At 32.3% G+C, this 20,390-nt stretch overlaps 4 protein-coding genes and 1 pseudogene across 4 annotated transcripts; 2 read left to right on the top strand and 3 right to left on the bottom strand.

The window, feature by feature from the left end:
• Nucleotides 1-7,982: 7,982 nt before the first annotated feature.
• LOC106345657 (uncharacterized protein At2g34160) lies at nucleotides 7,983-9,116 on the bottom strand. Its single transcript, XM_013784827.3, has 5 exons — nucleotides 8,860-9,116; nucleotides 8,717-8,765; nucleotides 8,565-8,627; nucleotides 8,416-8,480; nucleotides 7,983-8,333 (listed from the first exon to the last, which is right to left on the bottom strand). Exons 1-5 carry the CDS (start codon nucleotides 9,013-9,015, stop codon nucleotides 8,193-8,195), a joined length of 474 nt encoding a protein of 157 aa, XP_013640281.1. The 5' UTR covers nucleotides 9,016-9,116; the 3' UTR covers nucleotides 7,983-8,192.
• Nucleotides 9,117-10,809: 1,693 nt separating this feature from the next.
• LOC106453091 (protein WVD2-like 1) lies at nucleotides 10,810-12,898 on the top strand. Its single transcript, XM_013895323.3, has 7 exons — nucleotides 10,810-11,008; nucleotides 11,364-11,580; nucleotides 11,684-11,775; nucleotides 11,866-11,959; nucleotides 12,058-12,129; nucleotides 12,196-12,306; nucleotides 12,421-12,898. Exons 2-7 carry the CDS (start codon nucleotides 11,368-11,370, stop codon nucleotides 12,670-12,672), a joined length of 834 nt encoding a protein of 277 aa, XP_013750777.2. The 5' UTR covers nucleotides 10,810-11,008; nucleotides 11,364-11,367; the 3' UTR covers nucleotides 12,673-12,898.
• A 170-nt stretch (nucleotides 12,899-13,068) lies between these two features.
• On the bottom strand, nucleotides 13,069-13,575 carry LOC106454349 (keratin, type II cytoskeletal 1-like). The gene has a single exon (XM_048780214.1). The coding sequence runs from the start codon at nucleotides 13,573-13,575 to the stop codon at nucleotides 13,174-13,176; it is 402 nt and encodes a 133-aa protein (XP_048636171.1). The 3' UTR covers nucleotides 13,069-13,173.
• A 1,105-nt stretch (nucleotides 13,576-14,680) lies between these two features.
• LOC106453093 lies at nucleotides 14,681-16,245 on the bottom strand (annotated as a pseudogene).
• A 1,642-nt stretch (nucleotides 16,246-17,887) lies between these two features.
• Nucleotides 17,888-19,044, top strand: LOC106345656. The gene is made up of 2 exons (XM_013784826.3): nucleotides 17,888-18,619; nucleotides 18,696-19,044. The coding sequence occupies exons 1-2, from the start codon at nucleotides 18,133-18,135 to the stop codon at nucleotides 18,773-18,775; spliced, it is 567 nt and encodes a 188-aa protein (XP_013640280.2). The 5' UTR covers nucleotides 17,888-18,132; the 3' UTR covers nucleotides 18,776-19,044.
• Nucleotides 19,045-20,390: the final 1,346 nt, after the last annotated feature.

Raw genomic sequence — 20,390 nt, 5'->3', positions numbered from 1 at the left:
AACCACTGTAAAATTGATATTCCTTAGAGAAACGGAAACAACAAAGGTTCCATATAATGAAGACTATGGTCTTTAATGTTGTTTTAAAATTTTTAAAGACATTCTAAATTTGTAATGTATATTAAACTCTCTTTCATGGTACGTGGGTATGGTTTTATTTTTTTGTCAATAAATTTAGTAAAACTTCATAATACTCTATAAATTGGTGGACTAACCACTATAAAATCGCTATTTTCTAGAGAAACGTAGACAACAAAAGTTCAAAACATCTTTGACTTTCATCATATGTTAGTGAAGGATGCAACAATGCATTAAAACAAAAAAAAAATTTTGAATTTTTCTCAAAATCTACGAGTTAACCCCTAAGAAAATACTGAATTTTTCGGTAAATGGTCTATATAAAAAAGCCTATGATCTTCAGTGCTGTTTTAAAATTTATAAACACATTCTACATTTGTATTAATGTATATTAAACTCTATTTCCTGGCACGTGAACATCGTTTTAATTTTTTGTCAATTAATTAAGTAAAACTTCATAATACCCCCTAAATTGGTGGACTAACCACTATAAAATCGCAATTTTCTAGAAAAGCGAAGACAACAAAAGTTCCAAACCTCTTTGACCTTCATCATATGTTAGTGAAAGATGCAAGTATGTATTAAAACAGTATTTTCATATTTTTGAATTATTTTCAAAATCTATGCGTCCCCTACGAAAATATTGAATTTTCGGTAAATGCTCTATATACTAAAGCCTATGATCTTTAGTGTTGTTTTAAAATTTATAAACACATTCTACATTTGTATTAATGTATATTAAACTCTCTTTCATGGTACATGGGCATCGTTTTAATTTTTAGTCAATTAATTTAGTAAAACTTCATAATACCCCCTAAATTGGTGGACTAACAACTATAAAATCGCAATTTTCTTGAGAAACGGAGACAACAACAGTTCCAAACCTCTTTGACCTTCATGATATGTTAGTGAAAGATGCAAGTATGCATTAAAACATTATTTTCATATTTTTGAATTTTCCTCAAAATTTATGTGTTAATCTTTACGAAAATATTAAATTTTTGGTAAATGCTCTATATACAGAAGCATATGATATTTAGTGTTCTTTTAAAATTTCTAAACACATTCTACATTTGTATTAATGTATATTAAACTCTCTTTCATGGTACATGGGCATTGTTTTAATTTTTTGTCAGTTAAATTAGAAAAACATCATAATACTCTATAAATTGGTGGACTAACCACTATAAAATCGTTATTTTCTAGAGAAATGTAGACAACAAAAGTTCAAAACATCTTTAACTTTCATCATATGTTAGTGAAGAATGCAACAATGCATTAAAACAAAAATTTTATATTTTTGAATTTTTCTCAAAATCTTTGAGTTAACCTCTACGAAAATATTGAATTTTTCGGTAAATGCTCTATATAAAAAAGCCTACGATCTTTAGTGTTGTTTTAAAATTTATATACACATTCTATATTTGTATTAATGTATATTAAACTCTCTTTCCTGGCACGTGAACATCGTTTTAATTTTTTGTCAATTAATTAAGTAACACTTCCTAATACTCCCTAAATTAGTGGACTAACCACTATAAAATCAAAACTTTCTAGAGAAACGGAGACAACAAAAGTTCCAAACCTCTTTGACCTTCATCATATGTTAGTGAAAGAGGCAAGTATGCAATAAAACAATTTTTCATATTTTTAATTTTTTTCAAAATCTGTGTGTTATCCCCTACGAAAATATTGAATTTTCGTTAAATGTTCTATATAATGAAGCCTATGATCTTTAATGTTGTTTTAAAATTTATAAACACATTATACATTTGGATTAATGTATATTAAATTCTCTTTCATGGTACATGGGCATCGTTTTAATTTTTTGTCAATTAATTTAGTAAAATTTCATAATACTCCATAAATTGGTTGACTAACCACTATAAAATTGTTATTTTCTAGAGAAACGAAGACAACAAAAGTTTAAAACCTCTTTGAATTTCATCATATGTTAGTGAAATATGCAACTATGCATTAAAAAAATATTTTCATATTTTTTAATATTTTTCAAAATTTGTGTGTCCCTACAAAAATATTGAATTTTTCGGTAAATGCTTTATATAATGAAGACTATGATCTTTAATGTTGTTTTAAAATTTATCAACACATTCTACATTTATATTAATGTATATTAAACTCTTTTTCATGGTACAGGGCATTATTTTATTTTTTTGTCAATTAATTTAGTAAAACTTCATAATACTCCCTAAATTGGTGGACTAACCACTATAAAATTGCTATTTTCTAGAGAAACGGAGACAACAAAAGTTCCAAACCTCTTTGACTTTCATCATATGTTAGTGAAGGATGCAACTATGCATTAAAACATAATTTTTATATTTTTGAATTTTTCTCAAAATTTATGAGTTAACCCCTACGAAAATATTGAATTTTTTGGTAAATGTTCTATATACTGAAACCTATGATCTTTAGTGTTGTTTTAAAATTTCTAAACACATTCTACATTTGTATTAATGTGTATTAAACTCTCTTTCATTGTACGTGGACATCGTTTTAATTTTTTTGTCAATTAATTTTGTAAAACTTCATAATACTCCCTAAATTAGTGGACTAACCACTATAAAATCAAAACTTTCTAGAGAAACAGAGACAAAAAAAGTTCCAAACCTCTTTGACATTCATCATATGTTAGTGAAAGATGCAAGTATGCATTAAAACAACATTTTCATATTTTTTAATATTTTTCAAAATCTGTGTGCTAACCCATACGAAAATATTGAATTTTTCGGTAAATGCTCTATATAATTAAGCCTATGATCTTTAATGTTGTTTTAAAATTTATAAACACATTCTACATTTGGATTAATGTATATTAAACCTTCTTTCATTGTACATGGGCATCGTTTTAATTTTTAGTCAATTAATTTTGTATAACTTCATAATACTCCTTAAATTGGTGGCATCACCACTATAAAATCGCTATTTTCTAGAGAAACGGAGACAACAAAAGTTCTAAACCTCTTTGACCTTCATCATATGTTAGTGAAAGATGCAAGTATGTATTAAAACAGTATTTTCATATTTTTGAATTTTTTTCAAAATCTATGCGTCCCCTACGAAAATATTGAATTTTCGGTAAAATGCTCTATATACTAAAGCCTATGATCTTTAGTGTTGTTTTAAAATTTATAAACACATTCTACATTTGTATTAATGTATATTAAACTCTCTTTCATGGTACATGGGCATCGTTTTAATTTTTAGTCAATTAATTTAGTAAAACTTCATAATACCCCCTAAATTGGTGGACTAACAACTATAAAATCGCAATTTTCTTGAGAAACGGAGACAACAACAGTTCCAAACCTCTTTGACCTTCATGATATGTTAGTGAAAGATGCAAGTATGCATTAAAACATTATTTTCATATTTTTGAATTTTCCTCAAAATTTATGTGTTAATCCCTACGAAAATATTGAATTTTTGGTAAATGCTCTATATACTGAAGCATATGATATTTAGTGTTGTTTTAAAAATTTAAAACACATTCTACATTTGTATTAATGTATATTAAACTCTCTTTCATGATAAATTGACATTGTTTTAGTTTTGTGTCAGTTAATTTAGTAAAACATCATAATACTCTATAAATTGGTGGACGAACCACTATAAAATTGCTACTTTCTAGAGAAACGTAGACAACAAAAGTTCAAAACATCTTTGACTTTCATCATATGTTAGTGAAGGATGCAAAAATGCATTAAAACAAAAAATTTATATTTTTGAACTTTTCTCAAAATCTACGAGTTAACCCCTACGAAATATTGAATTTTTCGGTAAATGCTCTATATAAAAAAGCCTATGATCTTTAGTGTTGTTTTAAAATTTATAAACACATTCTACATTTGTATTAATGTATATTAAACTCTCTTTCCTGGCACGTGAACATCGTTTTAATTTTTTGGAAATTAATTAAGTAAAACTTCATAATACTCCTTAAATTGGTGGACTAACCACTATAAAATCGTAATTTTCTAGAGAAGCGGAGACAACAAAAGTTCCAAACCTCTTTGACTTTCATCATATGTTAGTGAAAGATGCAAGTATGTATTAAAACAGTATTTTCATATTTTGAATTTTTCTCAAAATCTATGTGTTCCTACGAAAATATTGATTTTTCGGTAAATGCTCTATATACTGAAGCCTATGATCTTTAGTGTTATTTTAAAATTTCTAAACACATTCTACATTTGTATTAATGTATATTAAACTCTCTTTCATGGTACATGTGCATCTTTTTAATTTTTTGTCAATTAATTTAACAAAACTTCATAATACTCTCTAAATTGGTGGATTAACCACTATACAATCGCTATTTTCTAGAGAAACGGAGACAACAAAAGTTCCAAACCTCTTTGACCTTCATCATATTTTAGTGAAGGATGCAACTATGTATTAAAACTATATTTCCTAATTTTGAATTTTTCTCAAAATCTATGAGTCCTACGAAAATATTGAATTTTTCGGTAAATGTTATATATACTGAAGCCTATGATTTTTAGTGTTGGTTTAAAATTTCTAAACACATTATACTTTTGTATTAATGTATATTAAACTCTCTCTCATGGTACATGAACATCGTTTTAATTTTTAGTCAATTAATTTTGTAAAACTTCATAATACTCCCTAAATTGGTGGACTAACCACTATAAAATCGCTATTTTCTAGAGAAACGGAGACAAAAAAGGTTCCAAAGCTCTTTGATATTCATCATATGTTAGTGAATGATGCAACTATGCATTAAACTGTATTTTCATATTTTGAAATTTTCTCAAAATGTATGAGTTAACCCTTCGAAATATTGAATTTTTCGGTAAATGCTCTATATAATGAAGCATATGATCTTTAGTGTTGTTTTAAAATATATAAATACATTATACATTTGTATTAGTGTATATTAAAGTCTCTTTCATGTTATGTGGGCATCGTTTTATTTTTTTTTCAATTAATTTAGTAAAACTTCATAATATTCCCTAAATTAGTGGACTAACCACTATAAAATCTAAACTTTCTAGAGAAACGGAGACAACAAAAGTTCCAAACCTCTTTGACATTCGTCATATGTTTGTGAAAGATGAAATTATGCATTAAAACAGTTTTCATATTTTGAATTTTTCTCAAAATCTATGTGTTAATATCCCTACAAAAATATTGAAATTTTCGGTAAATGTTATATACTGAAGTCTATGATCTTTAGTGTTGTTTTAAAATTTCTAAACACATTCTACATTTGTATCAATGTTTCTACATTTGTATTAATATATATTAAACTCTCTTTCATGGTACATGGGTATCGTTTTAATGTTTTTTCAATTAATTTAGTAAAATTTTATAATACTCTCTAAACTGGTGGACTAACCACTATAAAATCGTTATTTTCTAGAGAGTATTATGAAATTTTACTTAGTCCAATATTAGTTTCATTTAAAAAAAAATTGCAAATATTAATATTTAAAAAAAAAATTAAAGTGATGATTTGTCAAAATTTAATTGGTTGTTTTATATAGTATAGATTTTATTCATAGGATATTTTTTTATATAATATATCATAAAGATTTTGGAAACTTTTATTGACATAGGATATTTTTTTGATGTTATGATATTAAGTTTTCATTTTTTAATTAAGATTTCGAATATTAGATTGCTTTAATTTTTACAACATATATAGTTTATTTTTTCGTGGTGAATTTTAAAAGATTATTCTTTATTATCTATGATTTTATCTTTTGTAAAATTTGAAATATTATCATTTTGAGTTTGAATATTATTTTCAAAATTTTATATTTTGTCAAAAAAACTTTAGAAAATTATACAACTATTTTGAGTTTGGAAGATTACATGTATTTTGAATTTGTCTTTGTTTACTACATTAATATATTATTTTATAAAAATATTTAATTTTTTGGTCAATGAACATGTACTGTTGCCATTAAATGATGTGTTATTAATTTTATTATCTGAAGAACTCCTACCATAAATGATGTGTGATCTTGATGATACGATGTCTCTTTTAGATTGGCAAGAAAAAAAAAACTAAAAAGTAAAGACTATAGAAATTATGAAAAATAGACTTCTAATAATTTTTAAACTATTAATTTATACTTACACAAATCATCTAAATTTATAATATATACAAATAAAAAGTTTGAAAACAACCTTTTGTCAAAAAAAAAAGGTTTGAAAGGTAAATGATGTGTTATATTATTATTATCTGAAGAACTCTTGTCATAAATGATATGTGTGATCTTGATGATATGATGATGATGTCTCTTTTAGATTGGCAAGAAAAAAACAAAAAAAGTACAGACTATAAAAATTATAAAAAAATAGACTTATTATTATTTTAAAAGTATTTATTTTAGACTTATACAATCATCTAAATTTATAATATATATAACAAAAGTTTGAAAACAACCTTTTGCCAAAAAAAAAGTTTGAAAACAAGTTAAAATGTTTAAAAAAAAAAAATTCTACCGAGTCATTTCATTAGTTCGCTTCCAGTGATCTTACTGAAGTTTTATAAAAATAAGTTGTTGGTCATTTCATTGGTTCGCTTTCAGTGATCTTACCAAATTTCTATACCAAAATAATGCCTAAATTCAAAATCAAAATTAATTAAAATTTTGTTCTATTTCAGCACAAAAAATACTATGGTGTGGGAAAAAAATTACTATGGTTATACTTGGAGAAGTAAATACAATCTAATACAAACTCAATTGAATAAATATTATATATCTAAATTACATATATATAAAGTAAAATATTATAAAATTATTTAAATAAATCATATATATAACACAAAATAATTTAAATAAAATTGGAATATTAATAACTTTTATAATATATATTTTTAATACTTATAAAAGTATGAGCACGGAAAAATCACATAGTAACCCTAAATGTAATAAAATTATTGTGCTGTGATGACTTGGAATAATTCATATGCGTCTATAAACTTCCTCGTATAGTTTTAAAATCCAAAAAATTACTTGACATTATTCCTCTTGATTGGTTTTAGAAGGAAAAAATTGTCATCTGAAAAAGAAGAGGAGAGATAGTTGGATTACTCCTTGATAATTTAGACTTTCTCTCATTTATAAATTTCCTCGTCTAGTTTTAAAATCCGAAAAAATTACTTGACATTATTCCTCTTGATTGGTTTTAGAAGGAAAAAAAATTGTCATCTGAAAAAGAAGATGGGAGATAGTTGGATTCCTCCTTGATAATTTAGACTTTCTCTCATTTATAAACTTCCTCGTCTAGTTTTAAAATCCGAAAATTACTTGACATTATTCCTCTTGATTGGTTTTAGGAGGAAAAAAAAATTGTCATCTGAAAAAGAAGATGGGAGATAGTTCGATTACTCCTTGATAATTTAGACTTACTCTCATTTATAAAAAGAAGATGGGAGATATGTTTTAAATTTCTATTAGCTAATAAAAATTTAATTATTTATTATTCATTAAGCGTATAACTCTAGTATTTAACGTGAGATCTCAAATGCAAAATATCATTTTGCAAATAATAATGTATGTGTGTTGGATATTTAGAAATTAAAAATTAATGTATGATATAGTAGTAACTTTTAAATCATTATTTTACTTTAATTTTGCAAAAGGTCACATTCATATATATACACTCTTTAAAAATTTAGAAGGAATTTTAACTTTTAAAATTTACATTTAAATGATTACCATTTTAATAAATACCTTAATTTTATTATTAAAAAAATTAACCCTCATAAATTATTTATAAATGTTTAAAATTATTTATAAAAAAATGTTAAACTCATCCTCATCCACTAAATACTAAATTCTAAACAGTCATCACTAAAATTTAAAATTCAAATATTATAATTGGGATTTACTATTAAGAAGAAATAAATGAGAAAATATATCATTGGAATGTTTGGGAGAAATATATATTTCTCAAACAAAAAATACTAGAGTAGTATTTTCCTAAACAAACTACTAGCATGTCTATTGAGTATTATGATCGATATGTCACAAAAGAAACAAAAACAACAAAGCAAAGCAAAACAAAAGCGAAAATCGATCTTTCATATGTGGTGTTTCTGAGGCAGCTCCGTCCTAGGCCTCGGTGGCTGCAGCTTCTTGTACTTCAACAGCAGCCTCCGTCTCTGCTTTAGCTACCTCCTCCGGCGTTTTGCCGTTGGTCACAGGTGGTACCAAAGAGTCAAACTTGTCTGATTTGCCCAACACAATCTCAATCTGCGCAGCAACAACAAACCCAAGACGGCTGTAAAACAAGAAATCAACAGTTCTTGAAGAAGATGATAAAGAAGAGACTTGCCTTTGCCTTCTGAACCATCCTTCCTTTAGTCTCGTCCTTCATTCCCACGGTAGATGTCAACACTTCTGTACAAAGATGAAAACATAATCTTGAATTAGACGAAATCTTTTTTTTTCATATAGGAGATGCCTAAGAGAGTTTCTACGTACTCTTCTCTGTAGCCAATCCATTGTTCTTCAAGATCTCAGAGATTGTCACCACAGTTGTGATTGCTATGCACAAAGCAAACATTTCAAATAAATACGCCAAGAGAAAGATCGGTCTAAGTACTTGTAAAGAAAATAATGGTTAAAATCTATACCCATTCCAAGCGCAGAGAGTTCGACCTCATTGTGTTGCTGCATGTACCTCTGCATCAGAGAATAAATCATCAAACGAATCAACTTCTCTCTTTGGAATACGAACAAACACTTGGTAGATTAACGTAGAAGAAAATTAGCATACCTTGGCGAGATTAACGTAGAAGAACAAAGGTTTCTTCGTGTTGGAGACTTGGATCCTGTTCTTCTTGTGAGTCTCAACAGTCGCCGGCGCGAGGATGATGTTTCTCTCCGGTGCGTTGATCGGTGCCGGAGCCGGTGTCGCTACTTCCATCGCCATCTTCTTCGATCGCTCTTCCTTCTTTCACTATCGCTGGCGGGAAAAAGTTCTCTCTGATCGCTTCGGTTGGTTTACTCGGGGGAATTAGGAAACCGTTACGAGGCGTAACGGCATTTATATAGCACCTGACGCGCTCTTTGTGAGCCAACGAAAATGTGACACGTGTTCGTCTTCGAGTGGTTTGTTGACCGAGTAAAGAGCGAAAGACGGATTGGTTCATCTCGCTTCGAATGTTTTGAAATTACGAGATTACCCCCGTGTTTGTGAGGTCTTTAGCGGTTGCATATGGGCCTCTGATTTGCCAACCCAAATGGGCCTGATGTTATTTTATAACTGGATTTTCGAGCGCGAATGATTTGGTTACACACACTTACATTCATTCTTGTTTGACGTTAGTGAACATGCATAGTGTCTTTGTTTATTTTGGTCTCCAACATCATTAGTAACGAGGTGGTACATATCCACAATATACAGACCAATCTCGTTGGTGGTTAGCATTTTCGTAGGCAAAATCTTATTCGGGACCAATTTGTTGGACCAACTGACCGATTTGTCTTTTGTTTTATATTTTCCCAGTATGAATTTTGCCGCCAAAGGATAATCAGATTTTGAGTTGCGACATGGGTCCTACGTTTTTCCAATGCAACGTGGGTCCTGCGTCATTCAAATGAATAATTACTACACCAACATAAACATAAAGTTCATTTTATAATACTTAAGACACTATAAAATCTTACAACTCTTAATTTAAAACAACAACAATAGTAAGAATTCGGTCTTTTAATTTCTTAAATTGGAATTTGGGGTAGAAAACATAATCATACTCACACTCATCTGAACATATAAGAAAATTTATGCAAAATTATATATTTATAAAAACCGATACATCAAATTTCGCGCGTAGCGTGTATCTGCCCTAGTAAACAATATCAAACAGGTGAAAATACACTCGTTTAATTAGTTTATGCTTGTAAAAAATATTGTTATCATGAGCACTGAAATGATTAGATCATAAGAACATGTATACGCATACATGTGTATACTAAAAGTCTAAGAACAAATTGTATGGTCTACGAGGTACAATGGTAGACGCCATACTGTATTCAACCTCAGCACTTTAACAAAGCTGCAGAATTTAAACTAAGCAACGAGGGAAAGTATGGACTACTCTTGAAGTTTGAACTGAAGGACAGGAAACATTTTTTTTAAACGAGTAACATTGTCACATTGGTATTTATTCCGTCTTGTGGCTTCAAAGCCGTGATAGTTATTGTATGATTAGTTTGAATTTCCTTTTCATTTGGTTGTTAGAAGTTGCTTATAGTGGATCTGATTACTAAGAAGACTACACATCTGGATTCAAGCTAGTACATCTAGATTAGGATAATTATTTAGATTTAGTAAATATACTTCTAGACAATTAGTCATCAATTTTTATTTTTGTCAAGTCACAACTTTATTAGATATCCTTAAAAGAAAATTAAACTTAAGAAATTAAAGAAATAATATAGTAATTAAACTTTTATATCAAGATAAGTATAGAGAATGTGTATACTACTACTAACTATACATTTAAAAAAAATGAAACTAATCAACAGAGGTAGGTTTTATTTATTTATTTCAATAAACTAAGAGCTTTTCAATATTTAGGGTGAATATATATTTCTTCAAATATTGGCATGAAAATGAATGAATCTTATGGAGTATATAGAAACTAATTATCAAAGTGATGTAAAGCGCCAAAATTCATTTTTTATAATAAAAATAAATGAATTTTAAACCAATAAATAACCAAACAGCTTAACAAATCAAACACATCTCCAAAATAGTCACCACCCAATAAAAATTCTTCTTTTTCTTGAGAGAGAAAGAGAGGGAGACAAGTTTGGTCTGGATAAAGACATTCATTTCAAATTTTGTCTGCAAAATTCTCACGGGCGTTCGGAGACAGAGGTGGTGCACAAGAATCCCTCCCCGGTCCTATACAAGACTCGTAAGAACACAATTTTTTTTGTCACCCTGTTCTTCCTTGAAAGTCTGATTCTTTTCTATAAAATTGTTCACAAAACCTTAAGAATCTCCTCCTCTATCGCCTGGATTTCAAATTCACATTTTAAAAATATTTCTTTTTGACTATTTCTCCATCTGGGTTTGTTAATGCGTGTTGGTTTCCACTTTTGAATTGTTCTTCTGCGACTCTCTCTCTATCTCTTTGAACCAATCCTTGTTCCTTACCAATCTAACTTTGACAAAGCTGTGACCTTTATAAAGATTGAGATCTTTCATAATCGAATTGTGTTTTTGAGAATCTGTCTAAAAGAGAGACTCTTTGGTTTTGTGTTCCGTAGTGGAATGGGAAGAGAGGTTGTTGAGGTGCTTATGGACCGAAACGCCGGCGTTTCAAGCGGTAGGGTTCACGTTGCTCCTAAGATAGCTGCAGCTGCGGAGTCTGAGACTGAGGAAGAGATCGAAGTCAAGGAATGCACCGAAGAGAATAAACCAAAAGTGGAAACTGCCGAGAGAACTGGAGCTCAAAGCTCGCCTAAAACTCCTAAAGTTTCAAAGGTAAAAACTCATTTCAGAATTAAGACAAACTTTATGTTTTGTAAGTAGTTTGAGATGTGTAAATGATGTGACTTTACCTGTTTGTTCAATGTTCTGTCTGCAGCGTGATGCTCCTCTTCTCCCGGCGAGGAAGCCCTTGCAACCAGAGAACAAGAAGCATGTAGATGAAGATGATAATGTCTCCATTGCTTCTTCGTATCCTTTACCTCCCTCTATCACTTAATCATTATCTTGTCTTTGTATGTATGTATGCACGTACTGTTCCTTAACGTTATTAACTAACAGCGTGGCAACTTCCTTGAGGAGGGCCAAGTCCGGAGTGACTCATGGAAGCGCTCCAACGTTTAGGAGTGCTCAGCGTGCTGAGCAGCGCAAAGAGGTAACTATAAATCTTCCACCTTTGCACTCACTAATATAAAGTCTACTTTTTTATGTTCATTAATTGATTATTTTTTTTGTGGGGTTTGTGTGGTTTAGTATTACCAAAAGCTTGAGGAGAAAAACCAAGCGCTTGAAGCCGAAAGGAACGAGCTTGAACAAAGGCAAAAGGTAAAAATCCATATAGTTGATGCAGTCTTTTCTAAATCTAAATGGTAAATTCAATGTTTTTTGCAGGAAGAACAAGAAGCAGCCTTGAAAAAACTTAGAAAAAATCTCAAGTTCAAGGCTAAACCAGTCCCCAACTTCTACTACGAGGCGCCTCCTGCCAAACCTGAACTCAAGAAGGTATATTAACTCGTACATGTTTGGAGCTCAGCATTGTTCTTGTGACAAAAGTAGCTTATGTTATGTATCTTTGTTCTTGTGACGAATGTAGCTTAATGTTATGTATCTTTCTAGGTGCCTTTGACTCGTCCCAAGTCGCCAAAACTCATCCTTTCTCGGAGAAAAAGCTGCAGCGACGCAGTCAGCTCGTCGTCATCCCGTGAAGAGGTTCCGAAGACAGCATCTAACCGGAACCGACACAGCACGGGAACAGTTCAGAACAAGAACACCAATGATGTGCACGACAGCCCTCGTTCCAGATCAGGCAAGGGTAAAAGTGGGCTTAAACCAGTCAACGAGTCCGTGGAAGAAGCTTGTGAGGCTTGAAATGACGATGATTGATGCCATTGTGTTGTGTTGGTCTGTGTTTAACTTTGATATCTCACCGGGGAAAAATTAAAATTCAAAACAAAGACTCTTTGTTTTTTTCGGTTATAACCGGTATATGTTGGTTGGTTCACAATGTAACCGTCTTTCTCGGGTTTTTTATTTGTAACGTGAAACTTTGATGTTGATTGTTGAAGAAAACTCCTAATGTTGAAAATTTGTATCATTTTGAGCTTTTTTGGATGTAATCAAACAAAATATTTTACAATCGATTATTGATGGATTAAGTTCCGGTTAAGAGAAATTTTATCCAAAGAGCAAACCGCAGTGGAAAGCAAAACCGGCACCAACATTTAACCCTAAACCGGCAATCAAAATTTAAAAAAAATCCTAAAAAACCAAAACCAAACCGAGTGGTGTTTATATCCAGAGAGCAAACCAGTAGCAAGCAAAACCGACATCAAACATTTAACCTAAACCGGCAATCAAAATAAGTAAACCCTAAAAACCCAAAACAAAACCGAGTAAAGTCAATAAACCAAACCAAACGCTAGCACTTTCCCGACCACCGCTTGAATGGTTGCCACGGTGGTGGGAAGCAGCAGCACCACCTCCAACTAACGGAGCCACTCCTCTTCCACCTTTGCGGCCTCCACCTCCACCTCCACCGAAACTGCGTCCGCCTCCACCAAAACTACGTCCACCACCACCTCCGCCGCCTCTGCCGCCTCCACCACCCTTTTTAACAACGATAGATAATTCCGCGGTTTTGCCAACGAAAGCTTCACCGTCCGGCTTCGATTCATGATTTGGAGCAGCGGAGATCGCGTTAAAAGAGTGGTTGTGGTGGATATGGACTAAAAATAGAAAGTATAGAAGCAAAAATGCTTTCCGACAACCCATAATTGCTGTCTCTTTGCTTTTTCTGCCACTTCCGTGTTTCTTCTTAATTTATACAGGTTGTAATGAAAAGGGTATATACGTAATTTAACGAGTTTCTTAGAGATAGTTTCTTTAAATTAAGTTATCTTATCTTAGCCGCCCTCCCTCCAAAATTCACAACCTAAACCATGGGCCTTCTTTAATCACTCGGTCTTCTTTTAATCTCTCCAACCTCTGAAGACGGATATAAGAAGACGGAGTGAAACAAAAAAAAAAAATCATATCCGTCTTTGAGCTCGTGATCACACCAGAGGAAACGCAATGAGAGTTAGAAACGGAATGACAAAGCAAAGTTTGGTCTTCATTTGTGAGTCCAAGTGTTCTTGTAGTATGTAATGGTTTGTCTTAAAATGAATGGCCTTCTTGTTGCAGAACATGGAACTTGGATATTTTTTGAACATGTTTTTGGCTGTTCATTGTTAATTCCTCAAGTCGTAACAACTTTTTTTTTAAGTGAGAAAAAAAACTTGTCGTTTGTTACAGATGAAGTGTCCAGCTTCAACTCTTACATAATTTAGGCTATTATATGAACAATACATGTAATCTCTCTAACCACAGATACAAAACGTTAAAGAAGAAGTAATCTGATGAAGAGCCCTTCTTTGTACTTGACAGCTTTTGAGATTAAACAGGAGCAAGCTATCATGTGTGTTGTTTACCAAGCTACTACTCAAGGTCCCAAACTTGCACACACTCGTCTCCTCCTAACAGCGAACATTATGCGGACACAAAGATCCTCCCATCGTAAGGCTTTTAACTTATCTTGCACTCTGATACCAAATATAGTCTCAAAAATTGTATATGATCACAATAAAGAACTCTTTTTATTAGCTTAAGAAAATAACTCAAAACTTAATCACTCCAAAACACAATCTCTAAAACTCTTGCATCTTCTTATATAGAGACTTTAAATTTCCTAAACTCATAAAAACTAACTATCCTAAACATATCTCGATTAGGATTAGTGTAACTTGTTCGCCAAGTTAACTTTGTGATTATCTCCAACAACCACCTCCTACCTATACTAAAAATTAAGCTTATTTGGTTAAGTAAGAAAATGCTAAGCTGAAGCCAAATTGTTGATGCTTGTCGGTATTGCCACATAATCCAAGTTCACAAAACGCTCTTACAACTCATGTCAAAGTGGAATATAAAATTGCAAACCACAGCTAACACTACAAAGACCAGTTTCTTGAATCCAAAATCATTCTTCTTCAAATCCAAGAGTAGACAGCAAAAAGGACAGGCAGTGACTGACACTGTTTCATCAAGTGTGAGCTGATTGCGAAGACAATATTCTTGAATGGTTATGCTCGCCTTCGTAAGTCACAATTAACATCGAAGTTTCATCTACACATCGCTCCACATGCTTCCTCGCCGGACAACCTCTCACACTGCTGCACTTGTAGTATCCCCTGTAAATGAATCAAATGAGTATATAGACACCAAAAAAAAAAAAGATGAATATATATAAATTATATTATATAATATACCGTGGATGCGGTGAGCCTTTGATAGGTTTCTGACCATACTTCCTCCATGAATACTCATCTGGAGGAATATCTGCAATCTTGTTGCTTATTGCAGGCACCTTGATTGATCTTTTCACTCTTAGTTTCCTGTAAATAAACTCAAAACCGTTACAAAACAGTTAACTGATATCACATTGTCACAAAGAACATTGACGAACCTCTTCTTGGAACAGTGACATTTGCTTCTACTTCCGCATTTCAAACTACCAGAGCACATCTTCCCACGTGATAATCCAGTTAACTGGAACGAGCTCCTATCGACACTAGTATCCATACTAAGAGATGATACAAAAGATCTTGATCCGTTTGATACACTCGGGGTATAGCAACTACTAGCAGACCCATCAAACGTTAGGTTTACACCACCGCTGCTGCTTCTAGAGTAAGCTATTTGCTGGTAAGAAGCTCGAAAAGGCGGTGGCCATCTGTGGCTAAGTGGGTGACCCAATTGGTATCTTGGGTCAATCTCATCAGAAGCTGGAACCATCTGAAGAGGCTCAGGTGCAAGAACTTGAGTGTAATCACTACTCTCATCATTGCCACAGAAAATAGGGCTCTCCAATAAGATATGCTGACGGAAAGATGGACTAAGCTTGTTGTTGGTTCTTCTAACTTTCCATGACCTGACCCTTTGGTTAAAAGAGAGGCTACTCTCTTGAGCTTGGAAACTGTTTCTCTAGTTTCAACCATGAGAGATTTGGAACCACTGCTGGTTTGATGTTGTGACAAGAGGCTCAAGACTCCATGACAGCTTTCTATAGCTAACTTGCTAGCAGCTTCAACTTCCTCCATTTTTATTTTATATTATTCCACCCAAGCTTAAGATGATAGAACAATAAAACCCTGATTCCTCAATTCACAACACTAAAAATCTAACTAGAGAGCCAAGAGAATAAAATATCAAAACTCAAAATCCTAATGAATCTAAACCGATCAGACATGAAAAAGAATGTAACATTTAAAGCTAATTAGACCAAATCAAGAACCTCAACACCTAAATACTCTATGAGAAAACCAATCACTATAAGTTCCTTCCTCAACTGGCTGAATCTTTCTAAATCACTTCACAGGAAGAGCACTGAGTAAATATAATGGGCAAGAAGAAATGACCCAGGGGAGATTAGGTTAGCTCATAAGAAGGAAAACTAAACAAAGAACTCAAAGACAAGAAACCCTGAAGATAGAATTAGATAATGGGCAAGAAGAAATGACCCAGGGGAGATTAGGACATAAAAATAAAAGAGAGATATTGTTCCGGTGTTGTTTGTTGGTTTGTGAGATAGATAGAGATGGGTTGAGAAAGGTGTCAAAGGTTATGACTTTTGCTTTCTCCACTTTGTGGGTGGGGTAGAGTTGGACTTTCTTTTTCTTAAAAATTCCCTCCACCACCACACCCATTACACATATTTTAAAATACACAAAAAGGATCATAATCTTCAAACAGACAAAAGCTAAAGTTGTGTAAACAAATTTTATATAATTAGTAATTACAGTAAAGACATTAGAGCAGTCTCAGAGTCAAACACAGAGCACTCTGTAAGGTTCACACCTGCTTTATTCATTTAAAATTAAAAATTTAAAGCAAAGTAACGGTACAGATTTCAACATGTCTCCATTATTATTATTTTTGTTTCTTGTTTTATGATTATCACAATGATAAGTCTAGTGAATGTAGTTAGTCCAATGCTTAGGAGTTTTTGTATTTAATGTGTAACGGTATATATTTATATTTCAATTCTATTGTTTTTTTTACAGTTTTTTCTTGTTCTTGTTTGGTGATCATCACAAAGATAAGTCTAGTAAATACTTTTAGGCACATGATGAAGAGTTTCTGTATTTATAAATGAGTAGGTGGTTCAAATATGAGGCTATTAAAGAACAAAAGTATCTTATTGCATATTTTTTTTTAAACCTGGATGGGTTATCTTTTATCAAGATTCCTTCCTATTCAAAAATGGTAATCAAATACTTACCATGCTAAACCTTTACATCATATTCCTTGGAGTATCACATAACAGGTTAATATTCAGCTTGAGTAGACAGAACATCCTAATATTCTTTGGATCCGATTCTTATTAGGAATTTACAGCAATTCCATTACATAGATATTCTATAAGTTTTGACAAAAAAAAGATATTCTATAAGTATCTAAGCACAAATAAAGAGGAAAAGATGAATGCAGCTTTGAGTAAACGCTCTTCTTCGCTTTCTATTTTATCGTTTTGTCTGGCTTGTCTTCTACGCAATGAGGTCACTGATGTTGGTGTTTTCTCGTTCTGTGTTGTTCTGTCTGAAAGAGAAGCAGAAGTAGTAAGAGAATTGATGTAGCGGAAGCTTTATAGGATAGAGGTAGAGATCCGTTGATTCTTAGATAAATATTCCAAATATTTATCTACATCAAGAATACATGGAGGAAAAGATTACTTGAACAGCTATGTTTAGCATATGGTTAGAGATATCAAAAAGATTACAGCATGAATTCAATATTTAAAAATAGAAGCTCACATACCATATTGTTTCAAAAATTGTAAAAAAGTTTTGAAAGTTTGACATGATTGAGATATACTAAGATTACGTCTAAAACTCTTTTATTGGTATGGTCATTGATCTAAACAAAGAAGTCTCTAATTAAAACAATGGAGGAAAATAGCTTTTGGACTCTATCCATTGCATATATCAGTGGTGGAAACTAACTTACTATCCTCCATTAAAGCACCTCGAGTCTCCTAAAAGTTTATCTCTGGTCGGGTTGGGCAAAACCTAACTAGAGAAAGAGCGTAATAAACAAGACATATCTGATCAACCCGACCCACTTAATTTAACCTCTTTGTTGGCCGCGTAACATGTTCTAACGCGGCCATCTCACAAAGAACATACATTAAACAAAACCCACAAGAACCAAGAAAGAAGAACCCTAGTTTGCATTCACAAGATACATCTCATAACATATTAGCTTGATTCACACGTCAAGTGATATATATAAAAGATGGTGAGAATAAGAGAAAGCCTTACATTTTCGGTCTCAACACCGGCGCTTCGAGAGGTCAAAACGGCGGCAACAACGCCTGTAGCCTCACAGAAACCAAAACAACGGTTAACAAAACAACTATCTATGTGTGAGTCACCAAGAGACATTGCTTGGGAAAGAAGAAAACGTCAGATGATAATGATTCAAGAGAAGAAGATGCGCGTTTCAGACAATCTTAGTGAACAGAAGAAACTAACCGATGAGGATTTAAACGAGCTTAAAGGATCCATTGAGCTAGGTTTTGGTTTCAATGAAGAAGCAGGACAAAAGCTTTGCAATACATTACCAGCTCTTGATCTTTACTTTGCAGTGAATCGTCACCTCTCACCTCTGGCTTCACCTAGCAGTAGCCGTAGCAGCAGCGCATCTGCATCAGCTTTCTCGATGAATATACCATGTAGCCCGAAGAAAACTGATTCAGATTCATTAAAGATCGTGTGTCCAGGTAAAAAAAGAGAGCTAAACATTTATGATGAAAGTCATGAAACTGAGTGTTAGTTTTTTTCGATGTTTTTTGTTAGGGGACAATCCGCAACAAGTGAAGCAGAGATTGAGACATTGGGCACAAGCAGTTGCATGTTCTGTGATGCAGACATATTGATAAGTGTATATGTGATTGTAAGATTTTCTTTTAAAGGATGAGAAGTAAGAGAATCACTTTATGGCTGTGTATATACTTTGTGTAAAGAGAACAAAAGATAAGAAACAATAAAGCCTTTCTTGTTCATAAACTGTATATACCAAAAAGATTTTGATATGGTCTTGGATTGTGTAATAAAAAAGTGAGAAATTCTTTTGATCTTTTGAGCCAAATATCTTGAAAACCACCAAGAACAACACAACATAGGCCTTTTTATTATATAGTGTAGATAGATCTTGACCTCTAAAACGATTAATATCAAACGCGATCAATGGCCGAAACAAGGATGTTTTAAGAATGACCAGGCTGATTAATTAGTTCATCGTCACAGTCAACAAATTCATAGTCAACAATGAGTTGACCTTGTCCATAGCCAACACCATCGTTATCCAATCTTTTGAAAAGGTCCACTATTCTCACCGTTACTACTGCATTCGTCATGACGTTCCTCACCTCCATCAATTTACAGCCAAAAGTTCATCACACCGGTTTTTAAAAACCAGTCTATGATTACCTTTAAACAATCCGGTTTTGATTAGTTACAGTAAAACTCCGGCTTATATATGATACCTTCAAATTCACTAACACACTAACATTGATGTCATTAAGCTTTCGTATATATACAAGGGGGACAGGTTGAATTTTTATAAAAAATATATATGATTTTCAAAAGAAATAATATATATTGACAAGCAAATTTCAATATTAAATTATCTATTGCAGTTTTGTTTGTGATATTTATAACTAAAATCATTTTGTTATAAATATATAACGCATATACCCTAGTAAAAAGAATATATACAAAATCATAATCGTATACCCTCAAGCATTGCCGCAAAAATCATGACCCTGAGGACCAACCGGTCTGCAGAAGGCGGTCCAGCCATACCTACACACTGCCACGCGTATGATTTTATCAGCATCCCACGTGGAGCAATAAGCAAGCACGAGTCACGGCCATCAGATCCCAGTTATTCTGCTCAGGGTTATAGAAATGGTAGGTGGCGCGTATGTTCAACGCACTAGCTCCTTGGACGCTAGCCCCGCTTCCCAAGTCTGACTTCCGGCTTGGAAGTCCGTACCAGCCACCGTGTATGATAACAGTTTGATGGTTATGCTAAGTCCGGTCTTCATGATCGATAAGTTTTTTGTTGGTGGTCTAATGCATCTCTCTCTATCTATAAATGTATACAAGAGCCTTATCATTTTAAATAAAAATTCAGTAAAATATTTGTACCTACAATCCAGATCTGCCAAATTAAAAGAATTATCCATGTTTACCGCAATGGTTTAAACTATGATATTGCATGCATATACATTAAAAGAGTTATCTCTGCTTTTCTATTCATATTCAATTCATAGTTTAACCTAATCTCCTTTCTTCTTGAGTGAAGCATATGTAACGGTGCTTGCCTTGGTTCGTACTTGGTATCATTATAGGAATATGCTCGATCTATCAATATTGATCTCAATTCAACTTTATAGCAAAACCTTGATTTTTTTTTTCTACTCCACTTGATGTAACCTAATCTATTCTATTAAAACAGCAATATATAGCGGCTGTAACCTAATCTCT

The sequence above is a fragment of the Brassica napus genome, chromosome A5, assembly GCF_020379485.1.
Source record: "Brassica napus cultivar Da-Ae chromosome A5, Da-Ae, whole genome shotgun sequence".
Lineage (NCBI taxonomy): Eukaryota > Viridiplantae > Streptophyta > Magnoliopsida > Brassicales > Brassicaceae > Brassica > Brassica napus.
The sequence above is the reverse complement of the archived record's forward strand: the minus strand, read 5'-3'. Positions and strand labels throughout refer to the sequence as shown.